Source organism: Eulemur rufifrons, chromosome 15 (assembly GCF_041146395.1).
Source record: "Eulemur rufifrons isolate Redbay chromosome 15, OSU_ERuf_1, whole genome shotgun sequence".
Classification (NCBI taxonomy): Eukaryota; Metazoa; Chordata; class Mammalia; order Primates; family Lemuridae; genus Eulemur; species Eulemur rufifrons.
Window position 1 is genome coordinate 72,270,361 of NC_090997.1, and position 14,692 is coordinate 72,285,052.

General features: G+C 38.4%; 1 protein-coding gene across 1 annotated transcript; it reads left to right on the forward strand.

The window, feature by feature from the left end:
- The first annotated feature begins 1,257 nt into the window (after positions 1–1,257).
- On the forward strand, positions 1,258–14,487 carry GJA1 (gap junction protein alpha 1). Its single transcript, XM_069488071.1, has 2 exons — positions 1,258–1,443; positions 11,578–14,487. Exon 2 carries the CDS (start codon positions 11,594–11,596, stop codon positions 12,740–12,742), a length of 1,149 nt encoding a protein of 382 aa, XP_069344172.1. The 5' UTR covers positions 1,258–1,443; positions 11,578–11,593; the 3' UTR covers positions 12,743–14,487.
- Positions 14,488–14,692: the final 205 nt, after the last annotated feature.

Genomic DNA, 14,692 nt, shown 5'->3' on the forward strand with positions numbered 1-14,692 from the left:
TCATTTCAGTGAAAGTATATTTAGGGAAAGCTGTCTACAAGGAAATAGTTGCCATCCTTATTTTTTCTGGTATTTGTATTAGTGAGAAAAAGGTTAGCAATATTAAGGCTGGATGAGTTTGCTTTGCTTCCAGAGAATAATGGCCAAGTTGTTTCCCTGCCCAATCTCAGAGCATCACTGAAGCCTGTTTACGAGGAATTGTCCTACCACAGCCTTGTGCTATGGCATCTAGGGAGCCCTAAAGGAGCTGTCTGCTCTAAGAATGAGGCCACATGACTCAGGCCACTATAAACTCTAATGCAGAGTCCTGAAGAGAAAGAGTCTTGGAAGTGGTGGAGAAGCACATAAAGATTATATGCCCAGCTCTACTGTCATTGGGCAGAAAACTCTCTAGTGGGCTTTAGAGGGGAGATGATCTTAATGAAGGTTGAGTAGTTTGGGGACCCACTTAATGCCAACTACAGACAACTATAGTCTGTATTTGACTTAAAAAATCACAACATTTCACTACAGATTTAGGTTTTAGTGTGTTGGCCTGAATAGGCTGAGATATCATAAAGTTTCAATTTCCTGGAGATTGGGTAGAAGTCAGATATCAAGATTTCACAGTCAAACAAAACATATTATATATGTTTTGCTAAACTGAAAAAGTAAAAATTCAAAGCTATCAGAGGGTCTGAAGATGGACTGAGGATGGACATACCACCATATATGTCCCATTTTTGAAATGTCTCTCTTCCATCCTCACATTGCCTTTGTTAATTGTCCCTATTTAAATTAAGAGTAAGGAAATTAGATCATTAAATAGGTCACTCACACCCACCTCTAACTTCACACACCCTGGTCAATATGAAACGAGTCTGCACTGGTTATACTATTCTCCAACATTTTTATTTACTGTAAATTTTTTTGTATTTTAGACAATGTTATATTACAAAATATACAAGTTTTCATTGTCCCTGATCTTTTTGTGAAACAAGCACTAAAACCAGTAATTTTTATCTGTAAGGAGTAACTCCAAGTACAGGCATTCACGTCTCTAAGGCTATTTTATTTTTTCTTATCAGCAAATATAAACTACAACTTTATCTTGACCTGGCTACTCCTCTCTGCCTCTTCTCTCCCTACCCTCCACGTTCACCAGCCTCCTCTCCACCTCCTCCCCCCTTTCCTTTTGCCCTCCCCTTCCTTCTAGCCCCTCCTCCTAGTTGAGTCAGTGGCTTGAAACTTTTAAAAGCTCTGTGCTCCAAGTTACAAAAAAGCTTTTACGAGGTATCAGCACTTTTCTTTCATTAGGGGAAGGCGTGAGGAAAGTACCAAACAGCAGCAGAGTTTTAAACTTTAAATAGACAGGTCTGAGTGCCTGAACTTGCCTTTTCATTTAACTTCATCCTCCAAGGAGTTCAATCACTTGGCGTGACTTCACTTCTTTTAAGAGAAAGAGTAAGTTTTTTTTTTTAATTTCATCTATTAGTTTCTTTTTCTACAAGTAAAACTTTTCTAAAGTTTTTAAACGTGTTATATTTAGCTTTGGTTTATGATACTGTTAATGGAATGTTGAATTTGCAAGTGTTTCTGTAGTTTTAAAATTCTACGGAATTTATCTTTTGACTGTTAGAAAAGTTTCTATTAATAATGCAACAGGTAAAAGATTCAAACCTTTCCAATTAGAAGAACTAGTTCGCTGGATATTTGGTTCTTCGTTTTAGAATATAATTTTATTTTTTCATAATCAGTAGGTGCTCTAATCTGTTCGGTGGGGGGCAGTTAGGGGCCTAGGTTGGGGATTTGACTACCTACAGCACAAAAATCAAAGTGCAAATTTGCTCAGCCTGCTTCCTATAGTATTGTGTACTTAACAGAATAAAGTGCTTTTTCATATGGAAATGTTGATTGATGTTCTATAGCCTTGCAAAGCAAGCTTCTTTTGTAACTAAGTGCTTTGTTAAAACATCGTGGTTACTTGACTTCCACGTGGTTTCTTCCTAGAATTTCTCCCATTAAACAAAAACGTATAAAATTCAGAGTGTTAATATTATAGTTTAAAAGTCAACAGTAAATAGTTACTTTGTGTTAGCAACGACTATGGAAAGATTTGAGACCCTCAGGAGAGCTAACTTTTACTTGACCACGTTGGCAATTCTGGAGATGAAATCTCTTGAATGGGGGTGGTTAAAGAGCGTGAGAGGAGGATAACAGAAAAGAGTGTGCTAGGGTGCATTTCCAAAATCGTCTCCTAAAACGGTAGCTCCTAGAAAGAATAGGAAAAAGAAATTTCTCAAACAGCGCTTTAGAGGGAGCTAAGACCCATCCCCCTGACCCCCTTCCATCTGCACGAACCGAACCTGCAACAGGCTTTAGAGTTCTGGGGCAATGTTTTTGAATTGGAGGTGCCAGGGTGCTAGCCAGTAGGTAAAGATTACACGGATGTGTTGTTTTAAAGGGTTCAGTTTTTAAAACGCTTTTCTTGGTAACACACATTCTCTTAACCAGAAATGCAACCATGCATTTTTGTGCCCGGTAAGGATTTTCTGTTCTCTTTAAATCCACAGATTAATTAGTTTAGATTCTTGATGTGACCCTGCAATTGAAGTTTTTGCACAGGGAATGCTGAAAAGCGAATAAAAATGAAAGCTTTCCTGAGCCCGCGCGGGGCGCCTCCTGCCATCTTAGCATCGGCCCGGCTCCCCCGGGCTCCTTCGCTGCCCGAACCAACCAGTTTTTGAGACATTTCCCTCAAATCCTTAAAAGTCAAAGCGAGTGCAGATCTGACTTCTGCCACTGAAAAGGAACCCGAATGGGGGTGGAGGGGAGTGGGAGGATGGGAGGAGAGATGGGCTTTGTGCCAAATGGTAGAAGAGCAGATAATTGATTTAATTAAAGTTGTCAATCTAATTTCCCATTCTTCTCACTCCCGTCCACAGTGTCCTTTTTTTCTTTTAACCTTGTTGAATCCTACTATATAAGCGTGGGTAAGGAAACCTGAGTACCTTGAGAATTATCGTGCTTAAATTGCACTTGTAACTCTCCGGGAAGTTCTTGAAACTTCCCGAGAATGAGGCGGGGCAGGGGAGGGGAAAAATAAAAGACCCTTAAGGAAAAGAGGCCAGAGCTAACGACGTGTCCTCAGGCAAATCAGGACAGGATCTGGAAACTCAAACCTTCAGTTCCGAGCAGGACGTCGCCCCCACTGCCCTTTAGCTCGCCGTCACGTGTTTTCTTCGCACTTCTGGTGAAGCTTATCGATGAACCCTCCTTAACCCACATCATATCCATCCCCACCCAAAGGCGTGCTTCTGTTTTTCTCTAGGTGCAAAGTGGGGGTGGGAAGAGGAGAGCTATAAAATGTGAAAACAAGCATGGCTTTATTTGGAGGTGGTTTAATTTCTTTTGCTTCCTGAACCAAGTGAGTAATGACAAGAAAGATGCTGAATCTCACCCTCCGAGAGTCGGGCACACTTGAACTCAGTCAAAAGTGTCCCCCAGAAGAAGACTAATTTTTCCTTTTGTACAAGGATTGCTGAAAATAAAAGCCTGCAGTAATGCAGAGAAGATCTCATTAAACCAACCCACTCCGGAGACCGGAATAAGCCAGTTAGATAGAACACACCTTTGGGGGAAGAGTAGTTACTTCTGGGTAGGCCAAACTGACTGAAAATTATACCAATCAGAGGAAATACATTTTGCCCTGGCAACGTGTTGAATTCTATACTACTGGAACATGTTCCCCCAGTGTGAATGCTTTGTACTTCTCAAAGTCAGGGTATAGTGGTCACCTGCCCTTTGCCTGAAAAATGCAGTGGTAGCGCTTTGCTCCTACTGTCTTCGCTATTTAAACATGTTCCACATTTTTAAATACCGTTTGAAGTTTCTCACCACAGCTGCCCCATCCACTCAGTTCCTCATCCTTTACAGTTGTGATTCCTGCAATGCTGACCCTTCATGGGAAACACAGTTCTCAAGGTACTCCACAGAAGGCAGCTGAAAGGGTATGCTTTCAGTTATTGAGAGTCACTTTGTTACTTAGATATTTTCAATTCCACATAGAGAAGGATGGAAAACTCCACAGGGTACATTCCTTTGTTTCTTTTGTAATATCCAGAGGTGTATCTTGGTTTGAGCCTTTATATATGATACCCGGAGGGAAAGGAATGATAGGGCAGTCTCCAGTGATTAATACCTTCCACTCCACCTTTCCTGTTGTTCTGACTTCCCCTTCAAGATTCTTAGCTGTTTGAATAGATGTGTTAGAACTTACCCACATACACCAGTTCAGCTCTGGAGAGAAAAAATTATTATGTGGTATTTATCATTAATGTAAATATTCAATATGGATAATTCCAGTTTTTAAAAATCCCCAGAGCTTCATCCATCCATGGGGGATATATATATATATATATTTAATCATTGGAATAACTTTCTAAATTCTCCACTTTGCATGTTTAAATTCACCGTTTAGCTATGTATGTACAGACTGTTTTTTGCCAAAATTCAAATCATGGTTAATTCTTTTTTAATGTATCATTGGCTTTATAAAATTCCATAAATTTCACGTCCCAATTTTCCTAGCTTTTTAAATAATTTTTAGAAAATGTTAATAATTTCTTAGATGCTTTCTTGCTGAAAAGATACCCAAAATAAGAAAATAAATGAACTAACTAAACTTTATTGAGCACCCACTGGGAGCTTCACATGCATGAGTTATCTTATTCAATGCTCATTGAAGAAAATAGACTGTTCTTAATCAATACACTTGAGAGCCGTAAGGGTATGTTTATGTGATTACAAAATAAAAAGGCTATTCAATAAAAATAGTTAATTTGGAGGTGGAAGTGAGGGTGGAGGCAGGAGAAACACCAAGAACTGATAGAAATATGTTTTTTAAGTTACTTAGATCACAGTTAAAGACCATAGCTTTGAGCTTGCACCTTCTGACTTAGGTTTTTCCCTCTGGCACCCTTAAATTGACCTTGACAAACTTCTGTTAGTGGGAGAGTTAAATGGTAGCTGTTGAACTAGAAAAAGGATTGTCTTTTTTACATAGGTATCATCCTCTCTTTTGATGGCCTTACCCCCCCAATTCCAGTCTCATCTCAATCTGCGGAGGGTGATATAGGTTAACTATGTGATAAGGAAGGTAAGAGCCAGGGAGAAAAAAGGCTTCTTGGTGGTTTTTTTATTGTCTCTCTCTACCACCCCACCAAAAAAAAAAAAAAAAATGCAGTTTGAATGTCATACATCAAATATCTGCAGAAGGCCGGGTGCGGTGGCTCACGCCTGTAATCCTAGCACTCTGGGAGGCTGAGGCGGACGGATCTTTTTAATTCAGGAGTTCGAGACCAGCCTGAGCAAGAGTGAGACCCCCATCTCTACTAAAAATAGAAAGAAATTATATGGACAGCTAAAAATATATATAGAAAAATTAGCTGGGCATGGTGGCACATGCTTATAGTCCCAGCTACTCGGGAGGCTAAGGCAGGAGGATCGCTTGAGCCCAGGAGTTTGAGGTTGCTGTGAGCTAGGCTGACGCCATGGCACTCTAGCCTGGGCAACAGAGAAAGACTCTGTCTAAAAAAAAAAAAAAAAAAAAAAATACCTGCAGAAATGTGCAATTCCTTACAAAAGAAATTGAAGATTATCAGAGAACCATGAGGCAGAATTTTAAATAGAATAGATGTTTACATAGACTAGGTTTGATACACCACAGAGTTAGTTAGGCTAACTATCTAGGTATAAATAAGGAAACAAAGATTGGGTATTATTTGATGAACTGGGAAGGTTTTCCATTGATATCAGATTCAAATCACTTAACTGCCTGCATAGACTATATAGACTTACTTATCAGACTATATAGAGATTTTATATTAACTGGGGTTAATATCAGCTGCTGCTCTTCCCCTTCCGAGCCCCAACCTTTCCCCATACTTGTCATTCTTGAAATACACACAATTTTAATAACAGGCTAAATTAATTTTAATAAACAGTCTATTTCTTCTTGCAATAGTGTCCTTGGCTACAATAAAATCATGGGCTACAATAGGTGTGAGAATACCATAAAAGTGGAGGGAAAACAGCCTAAGTTTTTTTTTTATTCAATCTTAATCTGCAACTCCTAACAGTGAAACTGAATGTACATCCATGATACCCGATGTAGTTCTGTAAGAATCCTAACCATCATTAGGATCTCACCTAATAAATTCAAGCTCTTGTCCTTTTTTCTTCACTCAGCCCTATTGCCTGCTCAGGAATCATTTGAAAAGTACTGTTCAACAAACAATTCTCTGTTTCAGAGATTGCCACTTGAAAATTTAGCTGTATGAGATGATGACAATCCTTTACTGTGACTCCTCTTTTTAATTAATTTGAAACTTTAGAAGTTTGACATATATAATAACCATTAAGAGACGCTCAAAGATATATAGTCAAAAAAGTTGGTGAAACCTGGTGCCCCCCCTTTTTTGCACAATATATTTTTGGATCAGGCCCCATTAATTCACTCAACAGATATTTATGCAGCATCTCTTACTCTTTCTTACTCCTTTAAGCACTGGGGATACAGCACTGAGCAAAGCAAACTCCCTCAAGGAGCTCACATTCTAGTAGAGGAACAAGTAAATATTTACTATATCAAGTAGAGCTCAGGATAATTTAAAAAAAAAAAAAAACAGGGCAAGGGGAATAGGAAATGACAGAACTGGGGAAGGGATGTTGCTATTTTATACTAGTGGTCAGAAAAGTTGGCTGGTGAGGTGAGACCTGGAACAAGTGAGGAAGTGAGCCACGTGGATGGAGCAGAGCTGATCAAAGCAGATCAGTGTGTTTGTTGGATTGTTTTTCAAGATTGACTGTTTGCTCTGAGAAAGGTTGGCAAGCAGGGTAACCAGGCTGTGACATGAAACCCGAAGAGAGATGATGATGGCTGAGATCAGGCTAAGAGCAAGGATGGTGGTAAGGATCAGTCACAGTCTGGTTATATTTTAAAGATAGTCTATAGTACTTGGCTGATGGACTGAATATAGGTTATGGTGATTATGTGTGTATACGAATATTACCACAAAGAACATGTGGCTGTTGTAAGCGTACAAGAATAGTCACAACTGATCTCACCCCACAACGTTTACTGCAAAGGACAGGGGTTCTTATAAAAGTTAAAGAAAAACATTAGAAGGATTTACATTTGAGTTTTGGGGTATAAAGATGTTTGGTTTTAGTACATTAGAAACATGCATAGCATTTCCCTTCTCCCCCAAGAAACCCATTAAATGATTTTATCAGGAACTTCCACAGACATTTCCTTATGAATTTTTAGGCTCTGATTTTCTTCTTTCAGAATTTAATGACCATCATCTTCCCTAAGTGTTTACTTTCAATTATAAAAAAAAGATGATAGTAAATCTCACTCTAGTTATCGATGGTCCTACTTACCTTTATTTAAGTCTCTACTCTGAACTCATTATAGTTGTTTCTTCTTGGGATAATCTTTAAAATTGAAAGTAAAATGTTTTCTAATTCTAATAATAATTATTAGGTTATTAATGACATGGAGAGACTTGACTGTAGCTTCGGCACAGTGATTTGTTTTTAAGGCTCAAGAGGGACAGTCAATTGTAATTTAAAATTGAAGCTTTATTTTTAAGGGATTTCATGTGGATTAAAGAGTTTAGTCCTTGTGCTCTCAGGGAGCGGCAGATGGAGGTTCAGGAAGTGAAAAGGGGCTGTGGAGCCGAGGATGAACTCAGTCCCAGGTTCCCAGAAAGCCCCTACTCCTCATGCTTGGCCCCTTGGACTTTTTAGACTCTTTACATTTCCCCCACTCCTAAATATTTTGAACAAGAAAGCACTAGAAATGTCAAGAAACCATTGTTTTCCTGCTGGCCTGAAACATTACTTCAGAATCCCCTGGGATATTTGTTTAAAAAGGTAACAAAAAACCAAAAGAACACTCTTGTTTCCCATGCTTCATCCTCTAGAAGTTCAGATTCATCCAGACTGGTGAGGGCCAGGAGGGTATGTTTTTAACAAATGCTGTCAAGTGATTGTGATGCAGTTCAGGAAACCACTGTAAAGGGACCAGAGGGACCTCCGGCAGGCCACACTTAGTGCCTGTAGCTTTGGGCATCTAGTGTAGGGGGCCATGAAAAGCAATGGAAAATGTGATCTAACATGGCACAAAGAAGGCAAAAGAAGGGTAGACCAGCTGCTCTCAGGAATCTGTTCTTAACAAGAATTTTGCACAACTCTTTATCAACCAAGGCCTACATATGAAGCACCACCTTGGGAACCTAGAGGTGGAGGCATGAATGTACATGATACGTTCGGCCGCCTTGCTGTCCCCATGTATCAAATAAGAAACATACCTGTCTCTTATTGGTAAATACGAATGTGGTATATAATCTGTAGATCAAGGCCAGAGATTCTGTAAGGGCATATACTTACGTCCTTTCCTTATAAAGGGATGTTTTCTTGTAATTATGCCCTTTCCTTATAAAAGGAAATTAAAATTTTAAGTAAGAGTTGGAAAAATAAAAATATTAAACCAGGTTTGGGAGAGGGGAGAGGAACAACCAGTTGACAGAAGTTTTGATTCACGGCAAAGTGAGCAACTACCAAAATAAGCTAACTATTTTTGTTACCTCTTTTTGGGAGTCACAGGATAAGCTGTCACATTAAACATTATTTCATGGTGTCTGTGATAGTGGTAATGACAGGTGTCTACATGTTACAGGATCCTAGGTGTCCAAGTGGATAATTCATATTGTATTCAGATGAAAGAGTATAACTCATTAATGCAAGTGATAACCGCATGGGTGATTAAAAGAAAAGACAACTTTGCAATTAAATTGCTGATGTATTACAAAAGAACTACTACCTAGAGAACTGCCTGGTGACCCAGTTCACATACTATATGACCGTGGAGTATTGCTGTGGAATTTCAGAATTATATGAAAGTCAAATGTTATTTAACATGGAATGTAAAAAAAAACTTAGTAATGAATCACCATAAGCATCTACACAATAATATTTTACTTTGAATAATGATGAAACACTAAAATTATAACTTCTGTTGTGCCCAGTCATATTTCTAAACATGTTAGGTTTGTCTTCAGCTCTATCATTGCATGAATGTGATGAGATGTATGCAAACAGTTTATCATTTTATGCTTGATTGTTTTTGTTATTTTCCCCCCAGCAATTGGAATATCTGAGCAAAAGCAGATGACACTGGCAAAATACTGTATTTTTACAAACAGAATTAGGGCCAATTTACACATCATCACATAGAAACTGTCTGTTGATATAGCTCCAAAAATTCTGTTATGTTTGTTTGACCTTCGTGGACTATACTTCTTTATTCCCAGTCTAGTATTTTCTGTTAAATTGTAGGGTTTTTTCTTTTGCATTCTCTCACCATCAAATTGTCCATCAAGACTAAATTACTCCCTCACTTCAAGCCTTCCCTTGGCTATTTAACTCTCTTTGACAACCCTGTAAGCCTTTGTTCTTTTTTGACTGCTCTTTTCATACATCAATTTCACTTTCTAGCTTGTCACTTCAGAGTCTAAAATGACTCTTCCTAAAAGTAGAAGGGAAGCTCCCTTTTTATGACCCCTGGGACAGCATCATTTCTGCAGCCTGCCCACCCACCTCCCATTCTTATTCCAGCATTCTTTGGCACCAGTCTCTAGGCTGTCGTCAAATATACCCATCAAATGCTAATTTAGATAGCTCGTGCATAGGTTAGCTTTATGGCTTAGCCATCTCTTTGTTCCATCCAGGAAATCCCAGGTCAGGTTCCATTTCATTTTTTAATGTCTTCTGTAGCCAGCAGATGCAGTCGTTAGACAGAAATGTAACATTGCATGATGGGGAAGAAGACTCCCCTGGATTTTTCCTTCCTACAAGGAGAATACGGCTCATAGTTCAACACCAGATGAGAAACTCCTTTATATTCAGATAGTGAACATACTTCTAAGAAGCCTACATAATCCTACTTTTAGTTACACTATTTAGAATTCATTACTTAAGCTTCTGGAAAGTCTTTACTTTGCTTGTTTTTAATTATTAAATAATCTTTGATTACTTCATCCTTTTCTAAACCTTCCAATTACTACTCTCTGCTGAAAATTAGCCTGTATTCTCTGTGCCTCCCACATGTCATGGTATTCACTTCTTCCCAGCTTTCAGCCCTGGCTAAGATTGTATATATCAAAGCATGGAAACATTTCTAGCTTTAGTGCAGCTTTACTATACTTTTAAAACCAGTGTGATGCAATGAAAAGGTTTGGCCTGGGGATGTGAGTCGTCTTCTGGCTCTATTGATAGCTGAATATTTCCTATATCCTGAGAACCTCAATTTTTATCAGTTAAATGGATGATTGGCAATTAGAAGCATAAATTGAACTAGATAACTTTTGGAATATTTGTCAGTTCTACAGACTTAAGTCTTTTTCACATCCCCATTAATGGGGAAGTCCTATGCTTAAGATACCTAGATATTGATAAGAAGTTAAATTGAATGTATAGGCTGAATGTAAAGCCCAGTAAGGGAACTTTAAAGTATACAACAATCAAAACATGGAAACCATCTTTTTTTGCTAAAGAAAACATTCTGAAGTAGTCCTTTTTTATTTCTAAGGTTATAAGTAGTATTGAGACAAATTGAACTTTTTACTTGAAATATGATGTGTATTAAGAGTTTATTTTTTGAAGTAGTTCTTGTACATAATGACACATTGTGTCAAAATAGTGTATTTCAGTATAACCTATTTTTTCTCTGGACAGAAGATAGACTTCTAAGCCACATAAGTCACTCTTTCAGAATAAACAGCTGGGCATGGTGGCACAGGCCTATAGTCCTAGCTACTCGGGAGGCTAAGGCATATAGGAGGAAGGCTTGAGCAGCCGGAGCAACATACCAAAACTCCATCTCTTAAAAAAAAAAAAAGAAGAAGAAGAAGAAACTGAAAAGTATAAATGACTATAATATAAAGTATGCACAAATTACACTTGATATTCCATTGAGAAACATTTCAGATTAAAATTAGAAATAAATGCTATATAATAGTATGAAAGTTTGGGAACTGAGCTTGTGTGTGTAATGTGTGTTCATGAGTGTTCTTACCTCAATTCTTAGATACCTGTGCTTTAAATAACATACATCAGCATTTTCCTTAGGCATGTATCCAGACACAGGCCTACCAGGCAAGAACTGTTCTCATTTATCAGACAAATAAAATAAGCAGAGACACTTAGCACAGACAGCTTCTCAAGTCACATGGCAAGGCAGTAGTTGAGCAAGTAATACATCTTCACAGCTTAAGATTGCAATTCACTCTCTGTCACATAGACTCTGTTGCTTCTAAGACTTACTTTATCTTAAAAAAAAAAAAAGTTAAGTGTTAGACCTCTGTGGGGGAAATCAGAACCGGAAGAATTTTGCACTTGGTCTTTTTTTGAAAAGTACTGGTAAGATATGAGATCTTTTGCAATAATTTGACTATCAGCTGAAAGAGAATATATGTTAAACTAATAATTTGCAATGAGTGATCATTTAGTTGTCCTTTTGTTTCTTTTCAGGTGGTGCCCTGGCAACATGGGTGATTGGAGTGCCTTAGGCAAACTCCTTGACAAAGTTCAAGCCTACTCCACTGCTGGAGGGAAGGTGTGGCTATCAGTCCTTTTCATTTTCCGAATCCTGCTGCTGGGGACAGCAGTTGAGTCAGCTTGGGGTGATGAGCAGTCTGCCTTTCGTTGTAACACTCAGCAACCTGGTTGTGAAAACGTCTGCTATGACAAGTCTTTCCCAATCTCTCATGTGCGCTTCTGGGTCCTGCAGATCATATTTGTGTCTGTACCCACACTCTTGTACCTGGCTCACGTGTTCTACGTGATGCGAAAGGAAGAGAAACTGAACAAGAAAGAAGAGGAACTCAAAGTTGCCCAAACCGATGGTGCCAATGTAGACATGCACTTGAAGCAGATTGAAATAAAGAAGTTTAAGTATGGCATTGAAGAGCATGGTAAGGTGAAGATGCGTGGGGGTTTGCTGCGAACCTACATCATCAGTATCCTCTTCAAGTCTGTCTTCGAGGTGGCCTTCTTGCTGATCCAGTGGTACATCTATGGATTCAGCTTGAGTGCCGTTTACACTTGCAAAAGAGATCCCTGCCCACATCAGGTGGACTGCTTCCTCTCGCGGCCCACGGAGAAAACCATCTTCATCATCTTTATGCTGGTGGTGTCCTTGGTGTCTCTTGCCTTGAATATCATTGAACTCTTCTATGTCTTCTTCAAGGGTGTTAAGGATCGTGTGAAGGGAAAGAGCGATCCTTACCATGCTACCACTGGCCCACTAAGCCCCTCCAAAGACTGTGGATCTCCAAAATACGCATATTTCAATGGCTGCTCTTCACCAACCGCTCCCCTCTCACCCATGTCTCCTCCAGGGTACAAGCTGGTTACTGGCGACAGAAACAATTCTTCTTGCCGCAATTACAACAAGCAAGCAAGCGAGCAAAACTGGGCTAATTACAGTGCAGAACAAAATAGAATGGGGCAGGCAGGAAGCACCATCTCTAACTCCCATGCACAGCCTTTTGATTTCCCCGATGATAACCAGAATTCTAAAAAACTAGCTGCTGGACACGAACTACAGCCACTAGCCATCGTGGACCAGCGACCTTCGAGCAGAGCCAGCAGTCGCGCCAGCAGCAGACCTCGGCCTGATGACCTGGAGATCTAGATACAGGCTTGAAAGCATCAAGATTCCACTCAGTTGTGGAGAAGAAAAAAGGTGCTGTAGAAAGTGCACCTTAGGTGTTAATTTTGTTCCAGTGGAGGTGGTACTCAACAGCCTTAGTCATGAGGCATAGAAAACAAAGACATTAGAATATCTAGGTTCATTGGGGGTGTCTGGGATAGGTGGGTGGAGAGGGAGGGGATAAGAAAGGTACATGTTGGTATTTAATGTAGTGGATTCAGTGAACTTAAATTCTAAATAAGAGTTCCCTTGGGTGATACACAAATAAGGGCTTTTTCTCCCCCTGAGACCCCGAAGAATTGTTCTGTGTATGTGAAAGAGTGGGTGATAATTGTGGCTAAATATTTTTGTTTTTTAACCAAGAAACTGAAATAACTTTGGCCAGGAATAAATACTTCCTGAACATCTTCTTTTCAACAAAAAAAAAGACGGAGGATTATCCTTATGTCCCTGCTAAAACATTCCATTGTTAAAATTTGCACTTTGAAGGTAAGCTTTCTAGGCCTGACCCTCCAGGTGTCAATGGACTTGTGCTACTATATTTTTTTTTATTGGTATCAGTTTAAAATTCAGACAAGGCCCACAGAAAGAGATTTTCCATGCATTTACAAATCTCAGCATTGTATTTACATTCTTTTTACATCCACTTTCACCATATCATTACCATCACTTTTTCATCATTCCTCAGCTACTATTCACATTCATTTAATGGTTTTTGTAAACATTTTTAAAACAATTGAGACATCACTTAACATTTTTTTTGAGTTAGAGTCAGGGAAGCAAGCCATGCTCAATATTTAACAATCACTTATATGTGTATGTGTGTGGAAGAGTGTGTTTTCTTTGTCAGGTATTGGTACAAGCAGATGCAGCAAAAACTCACAAACACAGATTTGAAAATAATTCACACTCAGTGTTCAAATTTGAACCTTTCTCATGGATTTTGTGGTGTGGGCCAATATGGTGTTTACATTATATAATTCCTGCTGTGCAAGTAAAGCACACTTTTTTTTTTTGCCTAAAATGTTTTGCCCCATGTATCCTATTATGGATACCGGTTTTGTTAATTATGATTCTTTTTCTTTTTTCTCTCTCTTTTTTTTTTTTTAGAATATAGCAGTAATGCTATTACTGAAATGAATGATTTCCTTTTTCTGAAATGTAATCATTGATGCTTGAATGATAGAATTTTAGTACTGTAAACAAGCTTTAGTCATTAATGTGAGAGACTTAGAAGAAATGCTTAGAGTGGATTATTAAGTGTGCCTAAATGAATTTTGCAGTAACTGGTATTCTTGGGTTTGTCCTACTTAACAGTAATTCAGAACTTGTATTCTATTATGAGTTTGACAGTCTTTGGAGTGATCAGCAACATTGATGTTTGCACTAAGATTTTATTTGGAATGCAAGAGAGGTTGAAAGAGGATTCAGTAGTACACATGTAACTAATTTATTTGAACTATATCCTGATGACACCTACCAGTTTCTTCAAATGCCTTTTTTAAACTCATCACAGATGATTGGTGAAAATGCTGAGTATTATACTGTTCTTGAACATCAGTTACATAAACAGTTTTGTACCATGAAAAATACTAATTTGTTTGACATTCCATGTTAAACTACTGTCATGTTCAGCTTCATTGCATGTAATGTAGACTTAGTCCATCAGATCATGTGTTCTGGAGAGTGTTCTTTATTCAATAAAGTTTTAATTTAGTATAAAGATAGCCTCTATATTCTGTGTGATTTTTAAAACTTCTTTATTGCATCTATTCGGTTATTAAAAGCATTTCTATTGGTTATGAGGACTTGGGCAAATAAGATTCACATTTTCAGGGATTTTTAAAAGGATAATATTTATCATTAGCCAAGTTCAATGCAACATTGATTATAAACATTTTTGGATATTTACTCAACTGAGAAGAAGATAAA

Excerpts from the sequence above, each read along its gene's own strand:
- GJA1 (XM_069488071.1), top strand. The coding sequence starts at position 11,594 with ATGGGTGATTGGAGTGCCTTAGGCAAACTCCTTGACAAAGTTCAAGCC.